Genomic DNA, 27,730 nt, shown 5'->3' on the forward strand with positions numbered 1-27,730 from the left:
TCTGGCAGGGAGGACAAACTGCTTCAGTCATAGCTGCGCAGATCTGGGTTTCTCTTTGGCATCGCTTCAGCTCTGAAAGTAGAGCCTCTGTGTTTAACTGTCACTTTGCAGGCATCCGAACCACCTCAACTAGCCTCCTTTTGGTGTGGAGGACTAGGTGCTCTACTTTCAGCTCCTCGCAAATAAGTGAGCTCCCCACCTTTTCTCTAGGCTGACTTCAGACCCCTTTAGAGGATGTAGAGGAAGCTCATTTCCACTACTGTCAGTCTCATATTTTCAGTCACTACCACAGCTAATAATCTCTATGAGAGCAGAAACACGGTTTCAGTGTCATTTCCATCTGTACATTTTTATTCTTGGACTCTACTACAGCAGCTTTGTATGATTCGCAGTACAAAATAATCCTTCTTTGTATTACACTGGATCTTGTGCAGCCCTTCAGTTCATCCTTTCCCTGGAATATGGAGGTGTGTGTCAGGAATGCCTTTTTATTCTTGGTAGTCCAGAATAACTCGTCTTTTCTTTTCATTCTTTGTAACAGAGCCGGCCTGAAGGAGAGTGATGTCATCATCAGCATCAACGGCGAACGAATCACCTCTGCCAGCGACGTCAGCGCTGCCATAAAGCGGGACGACACGCTTCGAATGGTGGTGAGGCGAGGCAACGAGGATGCCATCCTCACCATCATCCCCGAGGAGGTCGACCCTTGACCTCTCAGCTGACTGAGCTACCATTCAACACAACACCTTAACCGCTCACGCGATCTCGAGCTGGCTCTCAGTGTTTTTCAGCCAATCATGAACACTTAAAAAAAGAACAAATATGTTAGGGTGTGTCTGGGGCCACACCTAGAATTTGTAATTATTAGTACTGCTACTCGTCTTTCATTTTTATAATGCTGACACACCTTCGGAGGTTCGTCACTCTGGGATCTGATGCTTCACCCCTGTCATTGTACGGCTCATATTAGCTCTCATCTTTCCTCTTTTCCATCCTCACAGACCTTTTATATCCTACTAACACCATCTGTCGCTACAAAGAGGTTACTGCAGGTTTCCGTAGTATCACTGTGTACTGTATGTTCTCCATGGGATATTTTTAATAGTGTTTTTTTTCAGTATGTGTTTGATGACAATGTTTTCAAAAAAGGGAATAAAATTATTTTTAAAAAAGTCTCTTTATTAATAATCATGATTTTCTATATTTATATTTTCCTATATTTACCCAACATTTGTACAAATATTCACTACAAATGGTGCATCGAGGGAAACCGCTGACATTAGTCACAGCCAATCTCAATAAGAACGCCAGGCTTTGAAATTTGTGTAACATTTTTGCTTTTTCTCACATTTTAACTGTTCCTGAACTCCAAGGAGTCCCCGAGTATTCCTCTTCCTCTTAGGCTACGTTCACACTGCAGGCGAAAGCGCATCAAATCCGATTTTTTGGACCCTATGCGACCCATATCCGATCATGGTATGACAGTGTGAACGGCACAAATCCGATATTTTCAAATCCGATCTGGGTCACTTTCGTATGTGGTCCTGAATCCGATACATATCTGATGTTTTAGAAAGCGACTGCTGTTTGATGGTCATGTCGCATTAAATCCGTCTTTTACGTCACTGACACAAGACAGACACCAATTATCAGCTCCGGAGAAGACATCGCGAACGCTTCCTGGCCATCCAGTGTAGAGGTCACTGAAACTGTTGGGAAGACAACGTTGGGGAAACGTGAACATTTTATTTTCACGTATATTTTATGTACTGTATAATCTGCAACTATCCTTTGAAGCAGCGCTCCTCTAAAACAGCAATAAGGATAATTATTAGGTTATCTACATTATTATGTAAATAACTGAAGGAAACGGTTTCCAAGGCCTAATCCGTGGATCGGCTTCCTCCGAGGCGTGGACGTCTATCAGCAGAGAATGTACCTTAGTCTGTAACACAGTCAAATATATTCTCAAGTAATATTCAAGCATGCCATTCAGCGTGTTAGTACGAGCTCGGGAGCAGCTTGGGAGAACAAGAAAACAGAGACTGCTTCAGATTGTCTTCCCAAATCGACTCAACTTTATTCACAAGTACAACAGTTTATATAAAATTCATGAGACAGCAGATTTATCAGTTTAAACCAGTACAGACCAAGATAAGGCAGCGTCTTCCTGCCCTTGGGTGAAGAAGCATCCTTTGTGTAGTTTATTAGTTCAGCTATAATTGTGATTATCTCAGCGACATATTTTCAAGGCACAAAACGAAGAGTTCTTACATTAGTGAAATCTGAAACAAACCATCTGGCCTCAACAGGCGTCTCCTAAAAGATTAAGAAACTAATGTAGCTGAGGGAGTGATCTCTGTGGTATTTCAACCTTGTACCAGCCTGTGATTCTCACACATCAATTCTTGGGTCAAAGAGAAAAATAACTAAAACAAAGGGGCCTTATTGAATGACAGAGTTTTCCTGTATAATGTCACTATAAAACAATATCCAGTAAATGCTCCCATGGTACTAAAATACCTAACAATAACAAAATAACTTAAAGCAAAAATTGGGAAACGTAAAGTCCGAAGTCTTTATATTAAGGCCCATCAGTCAAACAATATAGTTTGCTCTGGGTCTAAACAGAGTGCGCTGTGTGTGATGTCTTCTTTTGCGCATGCGGGCCGCTTTGAGCGTTCACACTAGAGCGCGTTTGCTGTCGCATTTTATTTGTAGTGTGAACGAGCAGACAAAAAAATGGGATTTGATCAAAAAATCGGAATTGAGCATCAAGACCTGCAGAGTGAACGTAGCCTTAGTTTCTCTTACGTAGGCTACGTCATCATGATGAATTTTCATCACTTCCTTGTCATAACAGGAAACTTTTCAAGCTTTACTTTGTTATCTTTACAAACCAATAGGAGCTCATTTAAACAGACTTTTCCTAACATGACAAATTATAACAAGAGTTTCGTTGCCTGAGGAGACTTTCAAAAACATACAGATTTAGTTAGAACAAGAAGCAGAAAAGAAGACAGAGGGTCTCGTTCACTAATATGGGCAGGTATGTATGACCAGAATATTTATTCTTAACACTGCGTTTGTGTTATTGAATCAGTTTTATTCAAAATCCCCACACTTGTGTCCACTCTTGCATAATGTCATGCACCCAGTTCTATATTTATAAGGAAGAACAAATATCTCACGGTGCATCTGGGAGAAAGTGGTGGAGTTTCTCTGAGAGAGAAGCCCGCACAACTAAACAACAACAGCTGGAAGAAACTCCAACAAGTGTCTGAGAAGGACAGCCTAAAAGGCCAACCTTTCCCGAGCTCTTCCTCCAGAGTGCAGATGGCTTAAAAATCCAACTGACGCCGGACTGTGGCTCGAGTTACAAACAAAAGACTGATTTGGAAAAAGAGGTTCGTGAATGAGGCTTTTTATGTTACAACAGTCTAGGAGCCCATCGGCAACTCTGCCTCCCTCTCTCTGGCCTCTGAGGACAAAGGTCAATATTTGAGCATAGGCTGTATATTATACTTGCATAAAGCTAAAGGGATGCCACATAGTGATCTGTGACGTCCCAAAATAAAGCCATCTCCATTTTGGTGCTTTGAAACCACACATGACAAGTGACCACCCAAAACCACTGGATCCTGCTTTTTGGGTCTAATGAGGAGGCCAATTTACAAAGTCAACTTCTTTGTATATTTAATAAGAATTGTAGCTGTTATTTGAGCTCATAAACTCATAAGGACAGTGTTTACTGATGGCACAGAGTATAGCGTGAAGTGTACAGGTCTACAGTTTCTGCTCAGATTTATTCCTGCAAAACTGACTGAAGATAAAAATCTTCACAATGCAAAAGACAAATAGTAACAATTCCTTTGATGGCGCTGTCACTTGGTGGAAGCCGTGAGTCCACCTGTATTGTAAAGAGGTAGCTGGTATTATTATTTATTTTGTGAATAAAGTCGCTCCGAGACACACCTCTGCTATCCTGACGTTACTGGAAGGTTTGATTGAGATGATTTCAACAGGTCTTACTCTTTGTGTTGTTAAAACTAAATAGTCTCATGTATACTGTTTTTTGGGCAATCATGGCATATGTTTGTTTACTGTTTGCAAATGTTACATATATGATTGAATCTGTTAAGATATAAAGAATTTCCAACGGTAATCATGAGCAGATTAATCGTAGTGTTAACATTACTGCACAGAAATATTGTTGATGCTGGACAGCAGCAGAATTTATTGTAAATAAGGAGACAATCAGAACTGTTATTGTTCCAGGAAGCTGGACCCTGCCCCTCTTATCAGATACCTGCAGGGCGTCCCAGACGACTCAGAGCATTTCACACCTTGACCCAACAAACCCAAATGGGTGAATGGGTGGGTCAACGACTCTGAGGCATCAGGAGAGGTTAAAAACCTGAGAAGTCACCAGAAGGTCTGCAGATGCTGTGCATTAAAATACTGTGACTGCTGACTTTAACTAATTTAATGTATGTACATGTAAATCTTCTGTGTATTTGTGGTGTGTAAAGATTGTAAACAGTGGTGCGTAAAATGTACTTGATTGATATACATTAAAATGATACCACATTTTCCTTAATGATTAAATAAACCCATTTCAGCTACTCAGATTTGTTGCTTCCTGTTGACTGAGGGTGAAGGATCATTGTTGAGTGTGTGAAACAAACTGCCTTTCACATCAGGACAACATTGGACACTTTTAAAATCTTCCTAAATGTCTTTTACTCGTCTAACTGTGGACGGTTTGGTTAACGGGTGCTGTTTCTTTTAATGTGCTTGAAAGTAAACTTGACTTGGCAACAAAGGAAAACCAGCAGCTGAGGTCAGGACCCAAAACCCCATCTGCACCTGAATGTAGAAACACATCAGAGCACAACAACTGGACCATTATGGCCTGATAAACTTTCACTCATGTGCCTTTAATGTCTCCCACTGCTGTTGGGTGCGTCAGAATTTAACACAAAGGCAAAATGAGAGAATCAACGACTCTCAACGATCCAATCAGATGATTAACTGCCGCCCTGCACCAGCTGTAGAGCCTTTGAGATCTGAGTTGAAAGGCTTCAGAAACTCAAGTCCAGTTGCCTCATTTCAGCACAGTGTAGACCCAAATTCTCAAAATTATTTAACAGATTAATTCAATTATGTTTTTAGAAGCTCTAATCAGCACATGTGACATCAGGCACCACAAGAGGTTGGTGGTTTTTAAGGTTGACCTGTCGATCAACAGACGATGGTGAGTTTTCATTCATTCTGTTGTCTAAAACAACTTCCTGCTCACATTAACACGTAGCTGAGGAAATGAAATATTGCTTTTGTGTAAATGATTTAATCACATTAGTACTTGGACTAGTTATAGTGGACAGGAAATATTTACATTCAATGTAATGTCCAGTTACGTTCAACCCCCTGCAGATTTGGAAACTAGGACACTGATACAAATGGATTCAACAGCATCTTTAGCAGAAGAACCTTTGTTCCAGTGATTACATTAACATTTAAGTGTTCACCTTCAGTTCACGGCTGTGGTGTGAAAGACGAGTGAAAGAAGTAACGACAGTTATGCTGGAGTGACTGTTATTGTTCCAGGAAGCTGGACCCTGCCCCTCTTATCAGATACCTGCAGGGCATCCCAGACGACTCGGAGCATTTCACACCTTGACCCAACAAACCCAAAAGGGTGAATGGGTGGGTCAACGACTCTGAGGCATCAGGAGAGGTTAAAAACCTGAGAAGTCACCAGAAGTCAGTCTGAACCGCAGGACGAGAGGAAAGATGTCTTCAACCATGGGTAAGTCCTGGCTGCCTGCTTTTTAGCACTTAGATGTTCGCTAAACTAAGTCATTCTTATTACAAATGTACAAAGTGATTCTTTTAATTCTATCACTGCTTTCATCATCATCTATTCCTGACCTAACCTAACCTTTCTTCCAAAAAACTTACCAAGTTCAGAAATAACCTTAACATTTATATTGTTCTGAAGGCTTCTTTTTAAAACAAAGTAGAAACATTTTATTTTTAATAGTTGCTGAGATGAAGTGATGCAAACCATCAGCATACACGTGATCTTGTCCTGTATCTTGGTGTTTACCAAAGAAACATCATGCAGGCGGCTTTGCTAATGACAGAAACGTCCAGTTTGAAGCTCCAGTCAGTGTACGAAACGATAACTAACGGCGAGAACTCATTTTCCTAATGAGTAAAGAAACTTTGATTGTGTTTCAGGGCCACACGGAAGAATTTAATTTTGTTTCTCATTGCATTGTTGCTCATACATTTGTGATGCTTGTACCTTTCAGATATTCAGCAGCTGTTACCAATCAAAGAAGAACCAGATGACTGGAGCCCTGATATGGAGCAGCAAGTCTCACAGCTCCTCAGCATAAAGAAGGAAGAGGAGGAGGAAGCTGACATCACTGATTTCCCGCTCGCTGCTGCTGCGGTGAAGAGTGAAAATGAAGAGAAAGTGCACTCACTGTTTCATCATGTTAAAAATGAATACAAGGACGAGGAGGAGACTCAGACCTGCAGCTCAGGTAACAAACAAATTAAATTGAACTATGAAACTGCACCAACATTTTTTCTCTGTGAGGAATCAGGTTTTATATTTTGTCTGCTTCTGTTGTGGCTTTGTTAGTTTCACTTCAGTAATGTTATTAAAATATGGAGGGTATTTTTAGGGCGAGATTTAAGAACAAGTGATGAAATCCATTGAATACAGTCACCTCACTAATTTGATTTGTTTTATTTTAGTTTCTCTTCGTTTTAACTTAGTTGGCTGTGATTCGATTGGATGATGTAACTCTGTGAGATGGGCTTTAGGTTAGAGTCCATTCTGCAGGATACTGGAAACCAGTGTCCCCATACACCCAGCATTTTGGCTTTTTTAAAATATGCTCATCCATCTGTGTGTACCTTGCAGGTGTCCATCATCTGTTTGATATTAAAGAAGAGGTTTCCCATGAACGGAGCCCGATTGAAGACTCGGACTTCTTCCAGGAACGCTGCATTGGCCAGGATGGACTGCAGGAGGATGACACACGTGCAACAGCTCCCAGAACCTTTCCGATGCCAATATTCAGTGTTGCGTCCCGCAATGCATTGCAACGCCTCAAATTTGAACAGAGAGAAAAAATCAAATTCTGCGTGAAAACCAAGATATCTGTGAAGAAAACCTTCCAAATGCTTCAGGAAGTTTACGGCAGCAAAGCAATGAGCCGATCAAGATGCAAGGATTGGTATTTGCGTTTCAAAAATGGCAGAACATCCGTCGATGATGAAATCAGGTCAGGGCGACCCAGCACGAGCACAACTCCCAAGCACATCCGAGAAATCGATCAACTTGTGCGCCAGGATTTCCGGATCTCTCTGAGGGAGATTTCTGCCATTCTCAACGTGTCATTCGGAACGGTCCAGGCGATCCTGACGTCCACTTTGAACCTGCACCAAGTGGCTAACAAGCTTGTGCCCAGGCTACTCACTCCCGAGCTGAAGCAGTATCGTTTACGAGCCTGCGAGGATCTCCGTCAACAGACGCGAGATGACCCAACGTTCATGTCCCGGATCATAACTGGCGATGAAAGCTGGGTGTACGGCTGCAAGCCTGGAAAAGCAAGGAGGGTGAATCCGACAAGGAGCCAGTTCAAGGTCAAGCTCATCGTCTTCTTTGACATTCACGGGGTGGTGCATCGGGAAGTTGTTCCCGACGGTCAGGCGGTTGATGCTCCGTTCTACCTCAGCGTTATGACGCGTCTCAGGAAGAACATCGAGGCCAAACGACCTGAACTGTGGCAGAAAGGCGACTGGCTGCTCCATCACGACGACACACCCGCCCACGACGCACTGAAAGAGTGCCATTATTTCTGCTACACCGACACAAATCTCATTCTTCACCCACAGCACTCACCAGATTTGGCCCCCTGCGACTTCTTCCTCTTCCCCAAAATCAACGCCAAGTTGAGGGGACATTTTTTTGACACAGTGGAAGAGCTCCAGCATGCGTCACTGATAGTACTGGATTCACTGGGAGAAGAGGACTTCCGCAGAGCTTTCAGAGCGTGGCAGCAGCGCTGGGTGTGGTGTGCTGCTGTGCAAGGCAACCGCTTTGCAGCTGATGGTGGCCAGATTTGAATTGAATACATATTTTTGTATATTTGTTTCATATTTTTTCTATTTTTATTTTTTTTGCATTAGCATGCATTTTTACTGATGTTTGATCTTGTTACATATAACTTTTTTTATTGTTTAAGTAGAGTGAAAATGGTAGGTGGTACATTGCCGTTGTAAATATGTCAGCATGTGCATATTTACAATTGGATCACTTTATAAAATGTAAATAACAACAGAGCAACAACAAAAAAGAGAAGGATGGGTCTTATTGTCATGATCAGAGCGATCCAATATTAATTCTCCAGATCCTCTGAATCTTTTGATGATAGGTGGTGGTGATGTTTAGATTGGCAAAGTCTTCAGTTTTACATTGATAGTTATTCTGAAACTGTTCCACAACTTTTAGATGTTTCTTGTTGTTTTTTGCAGACTGGTGAACCTTTACTTGAGAAATGTTTTTTTATTCCAGTCATGTTGTTGACCTGTTGCTGTAATTAGTCATGAAAAACTTCCTCCAGCTGTTTATTTTGAGTCCCTCTCGCAGCCTTTTTGAGATGTGCTGCTGCCATAAAAGCCAAACTGAGCGAATGTTTTTCATCTCAGGTCAAACATTTGATGTATTTTGTTGGGTTCTTTTGTGAATAAAAATATGGATTTGTGAGATTTGGAAGTCACTGCATTCAGTCTTTATTTTACACAGCATAGTTTTTAGTTTGTAGTTTGCTGGGCACTGGGAACGTAATAGAATATAATAGAGGCACAGAGACCAGAAACTACCGCTGACCACGAAACACTGACGATGCAGGAAGAATAAAGAGAGGATAACTTACAAAACTGAGCGATTAAACACAAAGCAAAACTCAGTATTCCCAGGGATCCACAGCATACTGGAATTTAAAAGGGAACAAATAAACATGAGCCTAAAAATACAATAAACAGAAAAGTGTAAACCTTGAACACTGGAGACGCAGGAAAAACCCCAAAGAAGCTCAAATTCAAACATATAACCAAAAATGTCTAAACTCCAGAGCACAGTGAAACCCAGAGACCTGGTTTGCACCGACTAGCAGACATTTTTTCCCATCATTCTCCACTGCTGACTCAGTGTCTGTCCTCCACATTTCCAAGACAACATCCACACATCATTCTTTACTTTGGCATCCTCCTTATGTAATCTGTGACCCATTTCCCTTCTGCTGACTCAGCTCGCAGCTGCCAGTGGTTTGCTGCATACCTTGGCAGCGTCCGCCCGCCATTTCTTTTCCTTCTCTTTGGGAACCAGACCTTTATATCTGTCCTGGACTGGACCGGCAGCTTTGGTTAGCGTGGAGCCCTTTCAGTGACCTTCATGGTTAGTTTCTTAGCCATTTATGACTCAGCTACTGGAATCGCTGACGGGAAACATCGGCTAATTTGATTTTGTCTTTTGGGAACATCTTGTGCAACATTTTCCTTCAGCTATTGTTGTCAGTAATTTTGGGCGTGTGTTAACAGTTGGAAAATGCACCGCTGGAGCCCAAAGAAACCAAATCAACCACCAAACTGTACTGACTGTAATAGCTACCCCTGTATTCTTCAGTTTCCCCTCATTTTTATATCTGAAACTAGGTGTGTTACTGTCTCATGTCACCGACAGTCTGAAATGATTTATTCACATATATCTCTGGTGGTGGCACCAGAATGAGAGATGTGATCAGAGGGATGCACACTAACACATCTGGAGCTGTGGGCCTGAAGCAGCTCACAGACCTCGCTCGGTGGCCTGTTTGCTTTACCAAATTCTCCAGAAATAAGAGAACCTGCACAACGTTTTAAAAACTTTATTAAGCTGTATAAATACATTTACTAGACTCACATCAGTACAGGTAAACATCACAGGTCAGCACAGCCGTTTTAATAGTTTACAGACATGTACAGTACTTAAAACATTACAGTGCCGTATTAAAGTACAGTTACACGTTCGATTTAGTCTCCTTAACAGGAGCAAGTTTTAAAACAAACTGAGCCGAGCAGGTCAGGCCCGAACAGCCTTCACATCACATCAGTGTCGTTTAGTCGTTTCTAATGTAAACCATGTAATCTTCTCTGACACGTGAACATCTGCTGCTTTTCTGTTTTACTTGTTTGAGACAGCTGATTAGACAAACCGAGACTTTTGAAGATGACTTTGTTTTAGTGCTGTTCAAAGACCAAACCATTAACTGTTTAAATAACTGGTACAATGATGAGTTTCAGTGCATATACAGAGGAGAAAAGAAGAGCAGGGAGAGATAAGTGGGTTGCATTTCAGCTGAACACTTCATGTAAGTCAGCTCTGCTGCACATCAACACTTTTTTGAAAGAGTCTCGTCCTCTTCCTGTACACTTCTCATGTTGTTCAAAATGCAGTGCAGCCATTGTAGTCGCGCTGACGAGACAGTCACTTTTTACAGGAGATAACATTTCTACAGAATATGAACTTACAGCAACACTGCTGGTTTTACATGTTAACCTCATATTTCAGGCTTCTAGTTTTATTGCTCCGTCTTTGTTGGCGTTTCTGTCCCAGCCTGCTTCCATCCCACGCTCGGGTCTGGTTTGAGGACGATGAAGAAGAGAATTAAGGCTTCCGGGGTTCAATGTTAGTCTTTTTAGTGCTTCTGGACTCAATGCATGGCTGGCGTCGGGGCGATCTGCTCCGCCGGTCCGGTATCTGCTGCTCCTCGTGCTGAGCTGCTCATGGCTCCGTGGTTAAGGGTGACCAGCGGCAAAGCGCTCAGCAGGGCCTTCTCCAGCTTCTGCTCCAAAGCATCCAAGCGGCGGTCCATGTGCTCCTTCAGCCTCTTCTCCATCTCCTCCAGACGGCGCTCCATAGCTGAGTCCAACTCCCTGAAGGGACATAAAAGAAACAGTAACACTTTTTGAGAAAGTTGGACTTAATAAAATCTGTGTGCATCAGCCGCTGGTGTTGCCGATTTATGAGGAGGTATACAGCTGAAGCCACTGTCAGACAAGTTGAAGTGTGCAAGCTGACACTGAATTAAAATAAAGGGGACTATTTAAGGTCAGTCAAACCTTTGCCTGATCATCACTAATCAGAGATGAAGTTTTTTGACCAGGTCGCTGGTCTGTATGTGTATTTCTACTGTGTGATTCTGACAGAGCGGAGTGACTGTGGGCGATTCTTGAAAATGAAGCCACATCAAGAGACAAAAGCCTAAACATAAGCTAAACCACCCACACAGTCGGTGCTGACCATCATCTTCCTCAGACCTCACAATCCTGCTGCATCCACACTGATTCAGCCAAACCACCAGGAGGAAACTTTCTAAACTGAAAACACTAAAAAGATAAATAAATAATTTTTTTCCACCTTAAATATTTTCAGTCTTTTTGCAACATTTCTGTTTTGGTGGTTTACATGCAGAGTCCAACAGCATTACTATTTTGCCCTCAATGATCCTGAAAAATCCACAAAATCCTCCATTTTTTTCTTTCCTTGATTCAGTCACACCAGTCTGGCAGCTCCAGTAACTAAACCAAGGAAACTCCTGTTCAGTCAGTGAGCGCTGTCTCTGATCCTTGTCTGCACACTGATGGTTACTGTACGACATCCTCACAGGGCACTCTCCTGCTTTATGAAATATCAGAAGGTAAAAGTATGACAGGCTTGATGTACTGCGCTTCCATATCGGTAATGAAGGCCTCAGTCATACAGGCCTAGAGGTCAGTTGCTGACAATTTAGCAACCAGGTGCTGGGAAAAATGAGTATACCACAACAAGCTGGCAAGTGGTTGCTGGCGATTGCTGTTAAGCTAAAGCCCCTTCACACAGGCTTGGAGACCAGTCAGTCGCTGCCGAACAACTACTCACCACTAGAGAAAAGTGTGTATTCTGTGAGTGATCAGCAAATAGTTACTGGAAGCTTCAGGCAGTCTCTAGAGTGACATCCATTGTAAAGAGATATGCAGAAAACCTCCTTACATTTCTTTGGTCGCTAGCAGAGGGCTGCAGTAACCAGACGTTTGCATGGAAAACACCAACTTATCTGCAAAAACTCAAAAACGACTCAACACACAGCAGTGAATCTTTAACACAAACTGGAAATGGAGACAATCCACCTTCAATTTTAAAGCTGGCAATCTAATTATGCATAATGAAGACTAGTTAAAAATGTCTCTGTGAAACTCAGACTAAGACGAGTCTTAGTTTGGAGCAAATAAATGAACTCATCTCAGATTACAGCAGACGTAAAGTCAGATAATCTACAAACAAGCTGTTATAAAAAATGTTATTAACCTTCACGCTGTGATAAAAAGGCAATAAAAAGTAAATGTGCATGTGAACTTCAGACAAACAGCATCAGGGGGAAAGAATAAACAAAGGAAGTGAACACACAGAGAGAAAACACAAGGAGCTAAACTTCAAAATAAAACAGGAAGCAAACAGAAATGGAGACCAGGAATAATCTCACATAAACACAAATAAACACAAACACGTGAGAACAGAGGAAAAACTACAAAAACACAAAGGAGCAGAAAAACTAACAACAGCCAAAGACGATTATAAAAACCGAAACAATTAACATCTACTGTTCAAAGCAAGCAAAGCCTTTAAGTAATCTACACCATTTATTACTTGTCCTCGGTTTTCTGGCGTCACGCCTGAAGTCTTAAACTCTTTAAATATTTTAGTCCGACGACTCGTGGGAAAGACGTACCGTCGTGTCGCTGTCCTCGATGTGGAGTCACGCTCTGTCAGCCCACATGTGCTGCACAGATCTGACAGAGAGCCTGATTTATTGTGCAGTTTAACTCACAGAGACATTTTTATTTGAAGAGTGACACTAGGGTCAGCTGGAAAGTTACTCCAGCCACAAATAAATAAATACATAAAGGATTCTGTTTGTTCTGATGCAGCTTTTCAGATATTTTAATGAGTCACACAAACAGCGGTCCTGATAAATGACCTCTATTGTTTCAGTATCAGCCAGCCTCTAACCAACGGCAGCGCCTTCTGCCTACCTGTGCCTGTCAGCTGTTTAACAGCCAGAATGATTTTTGGGAATCACCACAGGAGAGATCCTCCCAGCAGATGTCATGATATCCATGAATATTCCAGCATGTAGGAAATGTTTGGGCGTCTGCTCATTCTTCACTAACACTATCAGCTAGAAATGTGACCTCAGACAATCAAAAGCATTGTTCTGTTGGACAAACGAGTCTCTGTTTAATCCACATGCTCAGAGCCTCAACAACGTGACTGTGCAACAATCACACAGCTGTGGTAACCGAAACACAGCAAACACAAATGCTTACTGTTCCGATAACAACAGCCATACCTCGCAGTTTTATATCATTTACATCAAGGCAAGGCAAGTTTATTTGTATAGCACAATTCAACAGCAAGTGATTCAAAGTGCTTTACAGAGACATTAGAAACAAAAACAAATAAAAAGCATGATTTAAAATTGATTAAAACAAGCAAGCAAACAAACAAACAAACAAACAAACAAACAAACAAACAAACAAACAAACAAACAAAACAGATAAAATCAAAACAGATAAAATCAGAAATAGATAAGATCAGTAGTTAAATGTACGTTTTGAAATTTAAGCTTAAAGTGTGGATTTGGTGCTTTATTCAAATGCAGCTGAGAACAGGTGAGTCTTCAACCTGGATTTAAATAAACTGAGTGTTTCAGCTGATCTGAGGCTTTCTGGGAGCTTGTTCCAGATATAAGGAGCATAAAAGCTGAATGCAGCTTCTCCGTGTCTGGTTCTGACTCTGGGAACTGATAAAAGACCGGATCCAGATGACCTGAGGGATCTGGAAGGTTCATACTGGGTCAGGAGGTCACTGATATATTTTGGTCCTAAACCATTCAGAGCTTTATAGACCAGCATCAGAACTTTAAAGTCTATCCTCTGACGGACAGGCAGCCAGTGTAAAGACCTCAGAGCTGGACTGATGTGGTCCACTTTTTTGGTCTTAGTGAGGACTCGAGCAGCAGAGTTCTGAATGAGCTGTAGTTGTCTGACTGATTTTTTAGGTAGACCTGTAAAGATGCTGTTACAGTAATCAAGCCTACTAAAGATGAATGCATGGACTAGTTTTTCCAGGTCCTGTTGAGACATCAGATCTTTTATCCTTGAAATATTCTTGAGGTGATAGTAAGCTGACTTTGTTATTGTCTTAATGTGTTTTTCTAAGTTTAGGTCTGCATCCATCACTACACCCAAATTTCTCGCCTGGTTTGTGGTTTTTAGATGTATAGATTGAAGTTCTCTGGTGACCTGTAATCGTTTTTGTTTGGCACCAAAGACTATTACCTCAGTTTTGTTTTTGTTTAGCTGGAGAAAATTGTGGCACAACCAGTCATTAATTTCCTCAATGCATTTACCAAGAGCCTGTACAGGGCCTCGGTCTCCTGGTGACATTGTGATATATATTTGTGTGTCATCTGCATAGCTGTGATAGTTTATTTTGTTGTTCTTTATAATCTGTGCCAGTGGGAGCATGTAAATGTTAAACAGAAGGGGTCCCAAGATGGAACCTTGGGGAACTCCACATGTGATACTTGTCTGCTCAGATGTGAAGTTACCTATTGATACAAAGTATTTCCTGTTTTCTAAGTATGCTTTGAACCAGTTTAGTACAGTTCCTGAAAGACCTGCCCAGTTCTCCAGTTGTTTGAGTAATATGTTGTGGTCAACTGTGTCAAATGCTGCACTGAGATCATTAACAAGAAGAAAATTTCACCAAGTGGCTCCACAGTGTGAGGAAAATGTGACAGGCATGTGGTGAGCAAACACAAGTGTGAGTATGTTTAATGACGCCAGATGCAGGAGGAGCTTCTGGGAAGAAAACAATTAAATCAGAAGAAAAGGTCCCAAACACAACAGCAGAAACGGGAACGACTGACAGATCTGTGCATGTGAAAGGCCACAGCTGATAAAGCTGTCCAGAAACACACATGTTAGGTTAGGTGTTTATTCTAAATGAGCTGGGTGAGGTAGACAGAAGTGCGTAAGATAAAGTGCTGTATAAATGAATGTATGGTTGAAGTGTTGAAACAGCTGGTTTAATGTAGGAAAAAGTACAATTATGATGCATTTCTGCATTAAAAAAAGAGTGTCCCTAATATTCCGTCTGTGAAGACTTCTGCAGCATGTACACACAAAAACTGAAAACTGAACACCTACCAAGGAACGTGCATTGGACTCGTCCAATTTTAAGACACAGCTCCAGTTAAAAGCAGAAATCCTTGAGCCACTAAGAACCAAAGTCTTTAGTATTATGCAAAAAGCTGCTGCAGGATTCCTGTAATGATTCTTCATGATACTTCACCTACAACACCCCCCTCCTCACCCCACACAAAAAAGGATTTCACACCACCTCCTCCCACCACAACTCTTCATATTCATGAAGCAGATGTGAGGAAGCAGTTTAAGAGTCTGAATGCTCGAAAAGCTCCCGGCCCAGACGGTGTGTCTCCTGCCACCCTCAGACACTGTGCAAACGAGCTGGCCCCAGTGTTTTCTGGCATTTTCAACTCCTCACTGCAGGCATGTCATGTGCCTGCCTGCTTCAGGTCCTCCACCATAATCCCTGTCCCCAAGAAACCTAGGATCACTGGACTAAATGACTACAGACCCGTGGCTCTGACATCTGTGGTCATGAAGTCTTTTGAGCGCCTGGTTCTCTCCTATCGCAAGACCCTCACGGCCCCCCTCCTGGACCCCCTGCAGTTTGCATACAGAGCCAACAGGTCTGTAGATGACGCCATCAACATGGCCCTACACTTCATCCTGCAGCATCTGGACTCCCCAGGAACCTACGCCAGGATCCTGTTTGTGGACTTCAGCTCTGCCTTCAACACCATCCTTCCAGACCATCTCCGAGGCAAGCTTTCCCAGATGAATGTGCCTGATCCCATCTGCCGGTGGATCACTGACTTCCTGACGGACAGGAAGCAGCATGTGAGGCTGGGAAAGAATGTCTCGGACTCCCGGACCATCAGCACCGGCTCCCCTCAGGGCTGTGTTCTTTCTCCTCTGCTCTTCTCCCTGTACACCAACTGCTGCACCTCCACCCACCAGTCTGTCAAGCTAATCAAGTTTGCAGATGACACCACCGTTATTGGGCTCATCTCGGACGGGGACGAGTCTGCCTACAGGAGGGAGGTTGAACGTCTGGTGTCCTGGTGCAGCCACAACAACCTGGTGCTGAATGCCCAGAAGACAGTGGAGATTATTGTGGACTTCAGGAAGCACACAGCCCCACTCCCCCCCATCATCCTGACTGACACCCCCATCACCTCTGTGGACTCATTCCGCTTCCTGGGTACCACCATCACCCAGGACCTGAAGTGGGAGCCCACCATCACCTCCGTCATTAAGAAAGCCCAGCAGAGGATGTACTTCCTGAGGCAGCTGAAGAAATTCAACCTGCCAACACGGACGATGATGCAGTTCTACACTGCAATCATCGAGTCCATCCTCACCTCCTCCATCACCGTGTGGTACGCTGGAGCCACTATCAGGGACAAACAGAGACTGCAGCGTGTTGTGCGCTCTGCTGAGAAGGTGATTGGCTGAAGACTCCCATCTCTGCAGGACCTGTACACCTCCAGGACACTGGGGCGTGCAGCTCGGATCTCAGCTGACCCTTCTCACCCTGGACACAGTCTGTTTGACCTGCTCCCCTCAGGCAGGAGGCTCCGGTCCATTCGCACCAGAACCTCTCGCCATAAGAACAGTTTCTTCCCCTCTGCTGTTGGACACATGAACAATAACCATATGACTGTACCCGCCACTAACACATGACCCTACGCTGTGTTCACTGCATCATTCCATGTTTGGCACTGATCACCACCTGCACTCATGTATATATCATGTATATATCATGTATATATCTATCTACTTAGCACTTTTAATTCTTATTCTCATTTTTATTTTCATGTCTATTTAAGCTTAATTTATAACAGTATTTATAACAGTATGTTTGCACTGAAGCACCGCAGCAATTTCCTAATGTTGTAAACCCGCTCAACATTTGGCAATAAAACCCTTTCTGATTTCTGATTCTTTTCTAACACAAGGTGGAGCCAAATCATCTGATTCCAACATGGAGCTGCTGTAGGAAAAGTGCTCGCTACACTCGACTCACCACGTGCCGTTTCTCATCATCTTCTCCTTCTCTGCTGCAGCATCATCCAGTCTCAGCTGGGTCACCTGACCGCAGACGTTCTGGAGCATGGGCAGAAGCTCGGGACCGGAGCCGAACCCCTGGTTGACCCCCTGTTCCTTCAGGAAGTGCGACAGCATCTCTGTCAGCTGAGTGTAGCTCATCGGGCCGCCGTTCTCACTGGGACTCGCTGGAGACGGATAAAAGGTTTTATCGAGGTGTTAGAGAATTACCACAAATAAGTTTTTCTACAAGTAGAAGCCCAAATCCACTCCTTAGTGACTACCATGTTCATGTATGTGACCATAACAGACATGATCATCCTTACTAGTGTTATCAGTGCTGACACTGGACATTGGCAGGTCTACGGAGGAGGGGGTGGAGCCCTCCGACATCACTCCGTTCTGGGTCTGTGAATCTTCATCTGCAGGCCTCAGGAAGCTGTCTGGAGGCTAGCGACATTGAAAAACATCTGACTTACAGTGTGTTTAAACATCTTCTGAACACACATTATATCTGCGTCAAGCTGACAGAAGCATACAGAGATGCAGGTGGATTTGTGTGCATAGTCTCTAAAAGGATATCTGACTTTACTTAACTTTAGTTGTGAATCTGAGCAGCTGGTGGAAGATTACCTGATTCCTTCACTGCTTTAAGCTGAAATACACTCACTGCACATGTGGACAAAACAAGCTAAAGCCAGAATCTGACTTTCAGATGTCTCTCTTATCATACATGTAAACAAGACAAATCTGAAATAATACTGTAGCACAAAACTAGTCGGACTAGCTGAGCTTAGCTAAAGAGCCTCTGATCACAGTGGCTTCTTTTTTTATCTACCTTTAAATCACATTAGAATTTATAGCTGTGGCATCTAAAGGTTCCAAGAAAACATAAAAACCTCTAAACATCAATCAGCTTTCTTCTTTCTGTACAATTATATGCGGACAATTAGAATCACTCAAACATTTCACATAATAGAAAAACACGATCATCACAATCAATGAAGTGGTCCAAGGTTTTTCTTTGAGTTCATCAAACAGGCAGCATTAATGGATTAAAGTTCTGGCAGACACTCCAGACCAAACCTCAGACTCCAGCCAGTTTAGTTTTTCTGAACTTTCTTTGTTAATCCAGGCTTTCTGCTTCAGGCTCTGTTCACACTCACAAAATCACTTCACTGTTTTCTTCTGCACCAAACTGGTGTGGGCTGAGTTTTTAAATGGTCTAATCTAAGAACAAAGAACAGCACAAATGGGTTTTTGTACCTTAAATTCTGCAGGTCGAGGCAGAATATTGCCAGCTCCTGGACACATGCTGACTTCTCTCCCCAAACCAGAGAAAGCTCCACTGCCCATCAGGAGAGGCAGGAAACCAGCCAGAGAGCCGGTCTGATTCTGGAGAGACAAACACCAACACATGCTTCAGTCCCTGTTTCATTCTTTATGTCTGGTTAGTTCTTATGCTTTGGACACTCAGAGAAGCCGTTCCAGTTCCAGTAACAGTAAGATCTGAGACAGAGGCCTGACGAGGTACACAGAAACTCAAATCCATAAGGCATACTCTCATCAGCAGGAAACACCCACATTATAAATGTCAGAGAGAGCATCTCTGAGCTAATTTACCTTCTGCTGGAACTGCACCATTTCCATGAGATTCTGAGCTCCTGGCGACAGGCTTGTTCCCATCTCCTCCATCAGACACTGCACTCGCTGCATGTCTATGCCCGGGTTTGGGGCTGGGCAGGACTGCAGCAGCTGAAGACTCACGATGACTTTAGCCACCATAACACTGCTCCTACCTGCCAGGGAGAGTAACTGGGAGAGAAGCAGCTCGTTAGATTCTCATACAAACACGACTGTGTAACAAACTGCATAAACTAAAATGTTCTGTTTTACCTTCACTTCACAGGCAGAGGATGGCTCCTCAATGATCAGCTGCTTCTTATAGAAAGGCCCTCTGTCAGCACTGTGATTCACAAACAAAAGAAGAAGCATCACTTCTTAACATCAGACAATCAGCAGCGTCTTTATCAGAAGACCGAAGACCCTTTGCTCATTGGCTCTTCTGACCTGTGCAGCCTGTGTACCTGTCTAGCTGGATGCTGTCGTCCTTCGATCCCCGTACAGTCCCACAGTACTCTCCGGTCTGGCTGTAAACCTCCATGGTTCGAGCCTCACTTATAATGAGCAGGCGGCTGATGGTGGCAGGTAAGCTGGGGTTGCAGTGGAACTTCAGGACACAAGGAGACCCTTCCTCCATCTGCTCTAGCAGCACTGGATCACCACTGTGTGTGGCAGATAAGTGGGAAATGTACCATTCACTTAAATAAAAGGAAAATCCACTTCTCATCTTTGCTTTCTGTGCGACTAGACAAAGATTAATTGCAACTGCCTATTGATTATAGCACTAACTGCTTCTTAATATCAGCTAGAAGCTTCTTACCAGTGAGTTTCTTCTCTGTCCAACTCACTGACTTCATCTTCTTCTTTGGCCGTGTTATTGATGTGAACAGGAAGAACGACGTCAGCCAGTTGACGCCCCTGAGTGTGACAGACCCAAGCAGCTTCACTTTTCACAGAGATGTCCACCATAATGCTGCGGCTTGCTGTAACCTTTGAGCCAACGACCTAGGATACAAAATTGGAAACAATTAGGAGAACGGGTTACAGATTCAAGACAAGATTAAAGACTGAATAAAGCCACTGTAAGACAGAAACAATAAGAGTCATGTGCTTTTGTCTTTGGCAAAGATAGTGGATATACTGGAGCTGCAGCTCCAATATATCCACGATCCTTCCTCTGCACACATCCAAACCATCCCAGCCTCACTCTCTCTGTCTCCAGACCGCTCAGCCTCAGCTGTCCCTCTGATGTACTCATTTCTAATCTTGTCCATCTTTGTCACTTCCAGTGAAAATCTTAACATGTTTTGCTCGTGTTGTCTTTTTGTCTCCATCTTCTTCTTGTGCACTGTCCGTTGCTTGTATGGTTGACCCTAGGTATTTAAACTCATCCACTCACTCAGCCTCTTCCACCTGTCTCCCTCTCATTCATGCATGTATTCTTTCTCGCTTCTTCCAGCTCCCTCGTCTAACTGCGGATCACAGTGTCGTCTGCAAACATCATAATCGACAAACACTGCTGTCTGACCTCATCTGTCAGCCTGTCCATCACTACTGCAAAGGAGCTCAGAGCAGATCACTGGTGTAATCCCACCCTCAGCCCACCTGTCTCTCTTACCGCACACCTCACCACTGTTCTCTGCCAGAGTGCCAAAGTTCCTCTTTTGACACACTATTTTCCGCTTTCGCTGATCCATAAATAAAGAGTGAAGCTCCTTATGACCTTCTCTATATTTCTCCATCAGTACTCTCAAACATCACATCTCTGGAGTTCTTTCTCAGCATGAAACCATACTGCTGCTCACCGATCATCACGTCGCTGCCTAACCTAGCTTTAACAACTCTGTCCCAAATCTTAAGATATGACTCGTCATTTTGTTTTTACTCTCTGTAAACTTTTATTTCAACTAAAGTTTGCTTTTATGATCATTCTTTTTCTACTTTAAGTAATAAAAATGCTGTGCAGTCCCACACAAAGCGGGACCGCTGGTCTCCCTGGTCCACAGTTAGTCAGGTGGGCCAGATTTCAGATTTAAATGAATATGATGATGAATATGTGATATGTTTGATTTCTGACAGTTTGTTTTAAATTACAGGCACAAATGTTACTCTGAATGACGTGTAGAGCAGGAGTACACACAGTACTGATCGGTTGTATGTTGTCACATCCGATTCTTTGCTACAGCTGCAGTAACTCTGTGAACGTCTCGCCGTGACGGGAAATAAAGCGCGTTTACCTTCAGAGTGCCTCCTGAACCCGCTGAGAAGAAGCTTCCAGGCTCTTCTTCTTCACGTTTCTCCAAACATGTCTGAAAATCTGCTAATTTTAGCAACAATTAACGGCTAAACGATTAGCTGAAGCTACAGCTGACACGCGACGCTGGATCGTAGGATTGTTGTGGTGTGACGTCATCAACAGGCGCCGCTCGGAATGCCGTTGTTCCGTTCCTAACGTCTGTTTGGTAACTAAAGACACGTTTATTTCTTGATTTAAATTAAAAACTTTTCCGGACCCAACAGAAACGTGTACGTCGGGTTGTGCAAAATCATCCAGAGTAACTCTGAGGTTGTGTTTTGACTGTTAATCCTTGTTGAAGTTAAAATAACGAATGTCTCTGTGAACCTGGGCATGGACTTCACTGAGTGCTACCGAGACACGGTGTCCAGTGTGGCCGCTGCTGCTCGCTCAGGCTGCACTAGGCGGCTGAGGACGCTGATTCAGAGAGGCTGCAGTGTGGACTGTCGGGACAACCGAGGCTGGACCCCCCTGCACGAGGCGGCGGCAGCTGGCAGCAAAGTGTGCGTCCAGGAAATCCTGTCAGCTGTCAGAGGTAAGAGAGGCTGCTGCACAGGTATCCAGTACTACTTCCTTTAGGTGTCTCCAAAGGCGGATCATCTGCCTTCCTTCGTCTCACCCTATCCCAGCATCCTCCTCTGTCACACCAACCCTCTTCATGTCCTCCTTCACACGAACCTCCTCTGAGGTCTTCCTCTTTTCTTCCTGCCTGGCACCTCCATCTTCTGCATCCTTTGGCCACTGTCCGTCTTCTGCACATGTCCGAAAGGTCTCAGCCTTGCCTGTCTAACGTTGGATGCAAAGTTAGAAGAGACCCTAGTGTCCAACAGTCCCCATCGCTCCAAACAAGAAGGGGCTCAGAGCCAATCCCGGATCTTATCCCACCCTCACCTTCAACCCATCTGTCACTCCTACCCTCCTCCACCACTGTCTCACTGCCCTCTAATATGTCTTGCACCAGCCTCACATACTTCTCTGCCACTCCTGATGTTCTCATACAGTAACACAATATGTTTGGGCCCATTACAGTCATACTATGTTTGACTGGCAGATGTACCTGGAGCAGCTTCAAAGGGATGCGTGTCTACTCCCGGGATCGAATCAGGGAGCTTTCACTTGATAGAAAGTGAAAACTGAGATTATTTATTGCTTTTTCATAAATACATGCTCATTTTGCATTTTTAGGACAGCAGCATGTTTAGTTCAAAAAACATTTAACAACAACTGCCAAACTTTTGAAAAGCAAAGTGCTTTCACATTGTTGCTCGATGTGGTATTTCAGATGGACGACAGGTCGGGACTACTCAAGTACATTACACAAGTACTTCTTTACTCAAGTAACGGTGAAAAAGTACACAAAAGTACACACTCTGATATGTGCTCAAACTTCCACCTTCCATATTAATATTATAATAAAATATTATTTATACAAACTTTATTTCAACTTAAATTCAAATTCTAATAAATTAACTCAGCTTGAACTCCTGATATGCTGAACAAAAAAAGAAAGGGAATTTAAAAAGCTCTCTTTGCTGCTGACTGCACTTTAGATGTGTGACTTTGTCGTGAAACCCAAACAGTAAGATGACTATAGTGAAAGGTTAAAGTGGGATTTTACAGATTTTGTGCACAGCCTGTCATCAGCCGGCCCGTCCTGCTCCTCTTTATGGATTTATCCAGCAGGATATGAGCTGATGTTACATGAGCTGTCGTTTTATTGATTTACATGGATGCTTCTTTGTGAAAAAGATGTACTTGTACTTGTATTGACAGGCAGAATCTGATACTGTGGAGCCTTTCATTGAGCCAGGTCAGCTTGACACTGAAAAGAGCAGAATCCTAATATTTTCCATTACATGGCGTTCCCATTGACAGCATAAGGCTAGTGCAAAGGTGGAATCCAGTGTATGAATCAGTTTGTGGCTTTGATGATATTTCTTAGAAACATTGCATTTAAAATGTCCATTAGAAAATGTTAGTCTCTCCTCCTCTTCTGTAGCACAAGCCGCAGCTTATGGGCATCTGCACCAAAGAAATACCGTTCCATATCATTTAAGCCAGGAGTGAGGAAGTCCAGGCCTCAAGGGTCGGTGTCCTGCAAGTTTTAGATGTGTCCTTGATCCAACACAGCTGATTTAAATAGCTAAATGACCTCCTCGACATGTCTTGAAGTTCTCCAGAGCCCTGGTAATGAACTAATCATGTGATTCAGGTGTGTTGATCCAGCGTGATATCTAAAACCTGCAGGACACCGGCCCTCGAGGCCTGGAGTTCCCCAAACCTGATTTAAGCCTGATTGAATCCCAGAGTATACTGAATAAATAAATGATGCAAACTGTATTTTTTTTCCTCTCTGATCTCTTCATGTGCGAGCACCGGTGATGGATATTGTTCCTTCTGCTTGGGGTCTGATTAGTTCGATGTCTGGAAAGTACCCAAAGACAGGAAATAGTAGCTCACATATGTTAAACCTAAACAAAATCAGCCTGGTTAGAAAATGTAAGAAGTAGAGATGTTTGTGTTAAAATGAAGAGAGTAAAATTCAAAGTAAATGGCCTGTATTTATATAGCGCTTTACTAGTCCCTAAGGACCCCAAAGCGCTTTACATATCCAGTCATCCACCCTTTCACACACACATTCACACACAAAGTAAAGTAAAGTACAGAAGCACAGTATCTGTACTTCATTACTTCCCACCTCTGAGGGTATTTCTACTCCTTCTACTTCTCTGCTGGACTCCAGATGGATGTGAATGATTAATGGATAAATCAGTCACTTCAGCAGCTGTTTTAAAGTTATATGTGCGTTTCTCTTATTTGCGTTTTGTTCTTCCTCTTTGGTTTCCGCCTGTGTGCAGCACGCTCCTCCAGCTGTAGTCGTGTTTATGTGAACCATCTGACGCATGAGGGTGAGTCTGCCTGTTACCTGGCAGCGCAGTGTGGACACCTGTCAGTGGTCCGACTGCTCCTCAAAGCACACGCTGATATCAACCAGCTCACTAACGACTTGTCCTGTCCTCTTTATGAAGGTATTACAACTGCGCTTCACTGATGTTTAATTTTTTTCTGTTTTTGCTTGTCTAACCCTTTAAGCTCCTCTAACCAAATGAATGTCCCAAAATGTGCTTCCAGCTGTTAGCCACGGGCACACAGATGTTGTAGCACTGCTGGTAAGAAAAGGTGCTGAGGTCAACAGAATGCACACAGAGTCCGGCTGGACCTGCCTGCACCAAGCTGCATATAAGGTAGGCATTAGCATTAGCACTCACGCTCTTAAACGAACAGTTTTCATTTAACAGTAGATCATGACTTTTTGGTTTCGGTCAGGAAAGCATGGTCACATCTGTTGGGGATTTTCCCTTATTGCCCTTAAGTTTTCTGACTGGCTGCAAGGCACAGAGAGAGAGAGACTTTGTGCATGTATTAACCTTTTTATTACATTTCACTTATAAATGAACTCATTTTTTACCTTTGAACACCTGCAGAAAATGTGCAAACTGGCACATAAAAGTTCAGCAGAATGCAGGGATGCAGTGATTTCTTGTGATGCTCACTGTGAAGAATGTAGGGCTTAAACGTTCCTGCTCTCTGCTGCCAGCATTAGCTGTGGGGTCCTTGTGTGTTTGCTGATTGTATTTAAGATCATGTTTCTCCCAAAGGGCCACACTGAGATCGTGCGCATTCTTGTTAACAAATGCAACCTGGAGGAAGTAGATGATTACAGGATTTCCCCGTTATTTGTGGCTGCACAGTACGGACAGAGGGGGTGCCTGGAAATACTCGTTAACGCCGGTAAATATGATTTACTTTTAATGGTAGCTGTACATTTGTTTTCCTCCTTGTTAAAGGATCTCATGCTCCATGTCCTCTTGGCCTCTTCTTTAGGAAGTAATTAAGTAAAATAGATTACACAGTTAATTTTTAACCTGCTTTCACTTCAGGTGCCAACGTGAACACGCAGGCAGTTGATCTGAGTACACCTCTGTTCATCGCCTCTCAGGAGGGACACCAGGCCTGTGTGGACTTCCTGTTGGACCACGGGGCTGACCCTAACATGGTCTGCAGTCACGACTGGCCTCAGTTTGCCATTCACGCCGCAGCCCAGTTTGGTCACATCGGGTACTGACACATAAATTAACCTCTTTTAAAATAAGGCTGATTGTGTATTTTTGACGTTTTGATATTCTGTCACTCCAGCATCCTCAGGAGCCTCATAGCTGTTACGGATCATGCGTGCGACCGTGGCGAGAGCATGGTGAGTCCGGTGTATGTAGCTATTAACAGCGATCAGACCAAGAGTGTGGAATTGCTGTTGAGGGAAGGTTACAGCCCAGACGCCCAGGACTGCTCACACACCCATGGCCTCCTCTCACCGCTCTCCCTGGCCTTGTATCGCACACCCCAGAAACCTTACAGGTGTGTAAGAATGCCGATTTTACCACCTTGCACATATTTGCAAGATAAACCAGATGGTTTATTTTAGTTTGATATTAAAATCTCTTTCAGTGAGTCGGTGAAACTGCTGATAGCTGCAGGAGCAAGGTTGAATGAGGAAGATTGGATTTATGCTTTGGCCACTGACGAAGCAGACCTGCTGCAGCTGATATTTGAGCACCGGTGGATACCTCGCCCAGAGGCTGTGACCAGCGACGAATCTGTACTGCAGCATGATGGGAAAACTGAGCTGAAGCTGAGAGAACTGAACGAGATGCTCTGTGTGGCTCTAAACCAAGTACATTTTGCTGGCTGCTGGCTTCCTCCTCTCCTGAAGGCAGGACTGGAACCATCTTTACTGCTTCAGCCCCACATGTAAGGCGCCACTCCACCTCTGTCTCCTTAGTTATCAACAAGCTGTAATAGGTTTGTTCCCTGTTCCCTGTTTGGGCCTCTAAAAATCAAAAGCTTGACTTTGTTTAATTTGGCCAGGCACAGTTTCAGGGTCACCCTCTCATGCACAGCTGCTGTTTGGAGAAATCACAGAGGATGTTCTAAGTAAACAGTTCTCTAACTTTCTGACTCGCCCACTTCAGAAGCCAAAATAAGGTCAAACCCCACAGTTAACAGGTTTTATTAGTCAGTGATGTTAAACGAGGATCCCAATTAAATTTTAGTGACATTAAGATTAGCACAGTAGCATTTGCATCAGCCTGTTTTTGCCTGCCAAAATCAAATTCACTCATCTTAATTGCGCTCATTTTATTTTCCTACCTTCACTCACCAGCAGTGGCCGTTTCCCCCACCAGAAGAGGACTTCGGGGGAATAATCTTAAAAAAAAAAAAAAAGCTTCCATATTTAAAGCTGTCTGGATATGCCTGAGAAAATTATTTTAAACAGGAGATCGGCTAAATTTAAGTCAGGATCCAAAGCTGGTTGATCACCCATCATCATTATCTGTTCCTTTGTGTCATCTGTCCTTTGTAGGTTGGAAGAGGCAGACAGCCAGGTGTTAAATTACCTCCTTGAGTTTGTAAACTGGTCGACTTTATCTCCCCATTTGAAACATATTCTGGATCGAAGGGTGGCAGAAAAGTCCTGGGATCCACATCCATGTTTCGGTACAGCAGTAAATATGCACTGCAGAGTTTAAATAACCTGCACGTGGAAACACTGCAGCGATTGATCTTTTCTCTCCACCTTCTTTCAGACCCCGTCCCCTGTCTTTCCCACATCTGCCGGCTGCAGGTCAGAGCACTGCTGGGACCAGATATCCTGATGAGGACCAATGTCGTCCAACAGCTTCCTGTCCCCAACCTGCTTCATGATTTCCTTAAATTCAGGGACATCCCAGAAGCTTCATACCCACACGCGCCACTATTGCCAATTTTACAGCGAATCGAGGAACATCGCAATACACACCAGCACAGACATGTTCTATGACCACATCGGTGTCTTATGTTCAACCCAAGAATCCATATTATTCCATTAAATGCAAATATTCAAGTCTGGTTCATCATTTTATGCACATTCCTATTTGGAGTATGGATGGATTGGAGGTTTAAACAGAAGAATGTCAGGTACAGAAGAGGGACAAATTAATAGAAAAACCAAAAAGCCTCTTACTAAGGTGTTGGACCACCAGAACAGCACTACTGCTCCTTTATGTTTATTCTTGAAATGTCTGGAAAGTCACTGGAGCGCTGGACACTATTCTTCCAAAAGATATTCCCTCATATGTTTTGATGATGTTGGAGAGGACCGTCTAATGGTCAAACATCTCCCACAGGCGTTCATTTGGATTGAAATGTTGAGACTGCACACGTGTGATTCACACCATTTTCATATTCTTCAGTGACCCTTGTGCCCTATGGATGAGGGGAATTCTCACTCTGGAAGAGAGCATACATTAGGATAAAAGCCAATCACATAGACAAACGTTGTATTGATTTGCAGTGATCCCTCCCCTTTTTGTGCAGGAAGTACAGCTAGTGTCAATAAACAGCTCACTAGTGGTTAAAATAACAAAGCAGCCAAGAAATATATATCATACAAATAGATGTAATTATCCAAAC

General features: G+C 43.3%; 3 protein-coding genes and 1 long non-coding RNA gene across 4 annotated transcripts in view; 2 read left to right on the forward strand and 2 right to left on the reverse strand.

Moving 5' to 3' along the window:
- The window catches only part of htra1b (HtrA serine peptidase 1b), a 28,497-nt gene extending 27,322 nt beyond the window's left edge, over positions 1-1,175 (forward strand). Inside the window, exon 10 of the mRNA XM_082543274.1 lies at positions 542-1,175. Within this exon, the coding sequence (XP_082399400.1) occupies positions 542-710 (169 nt within the window). The 3' untranslated portion in view covers positions 711-1,175. The remainder of the gene's footprint in view (positions 1-541) is intronic.
- LOC309712472 lies at positions 855-4,533 on the reverse strand. Its single transcript, XR_014278302.1, has 2 exons — positions 4,499-4,533; positions 855-4,461 (listed from the first exon to the last, which is right to left on the reverse strand). It is a non-coding gene; the product is annotated as an uncharacterized lncRNA (long non-coding RNA).
- A 5,402-nt stretch (positions 4,534-9,935) lies between these two features.
- On the reverse strand, positions 9,936-21,533 carry cUnh10orf88 (chromosome Un C10orf88 homolog). The gene is made up of 9 exons (XM_082543504.1): positions 21,162-21,533; positions 19,745-19,929; positions 19,389-19,586; positions 19,198-19,267; positions 18,925-19,116; positions 18,568-18,696; positions 17,628-17,751; positions 17,282-17,489; positions 9,936-10,998 (listed from the first exon to the last, which is right to left on the reverse strand). The coding sequence occupies exons 2-9, from the start codon at positions 19,891-19,893 to the stop codon at positions 10,776-10,778; spliced, it is 1,293 nt and encodes a 430-aa protein (XP_082399630.1). The 5' UTR covers positions 19,894-19,929; positions 21,162-21,533; the 3' UTR covers positions 9,936-10,775.
- Positions 21,330-27,161, forward strand: asb3 (ankyrin repeat and SOCS box containing 3). Its single transcript, XM_082543503.1, has 10 exons — positions 21,330-21,386; positions 21,522-21,755; positions 24,079-24,249; positions 24,353-24,465; positions 24,880-25,012; positions 25,162-25,339; positions 25,418-25,636; positions 25,727-26,029; positions 26,643-26,776; positions 26,866-27,161. Exons 2-10 carry the CDS (start codon positions 21,554-21,556, stop codon positions 27,096-27,098), a joined length of 1,686 nt encoding a protein of 561 aa, XP_082399629.1. The 5' UTR covers positions 21,330-21,386; positions 21,522-21,553; the 3' UTR covers positions 27,099-27,161.
- The last annotated feature ends 569 nt before the right edge of the window (positions 27,162-27,730 follow it).

Source organism: Aulonocara stuartgranti (assembly GCF_965226115.1).
Source record: "Aulonocara stuartgranti genome assembly, chromosome: 8".
NCBI classification, from domain to species: Eukaryota; Metazoa; Chordata; class Actinopteri; order Cichliformes; family Cichlidae; genus Aulonocara; species Aulonocara stuartgranti.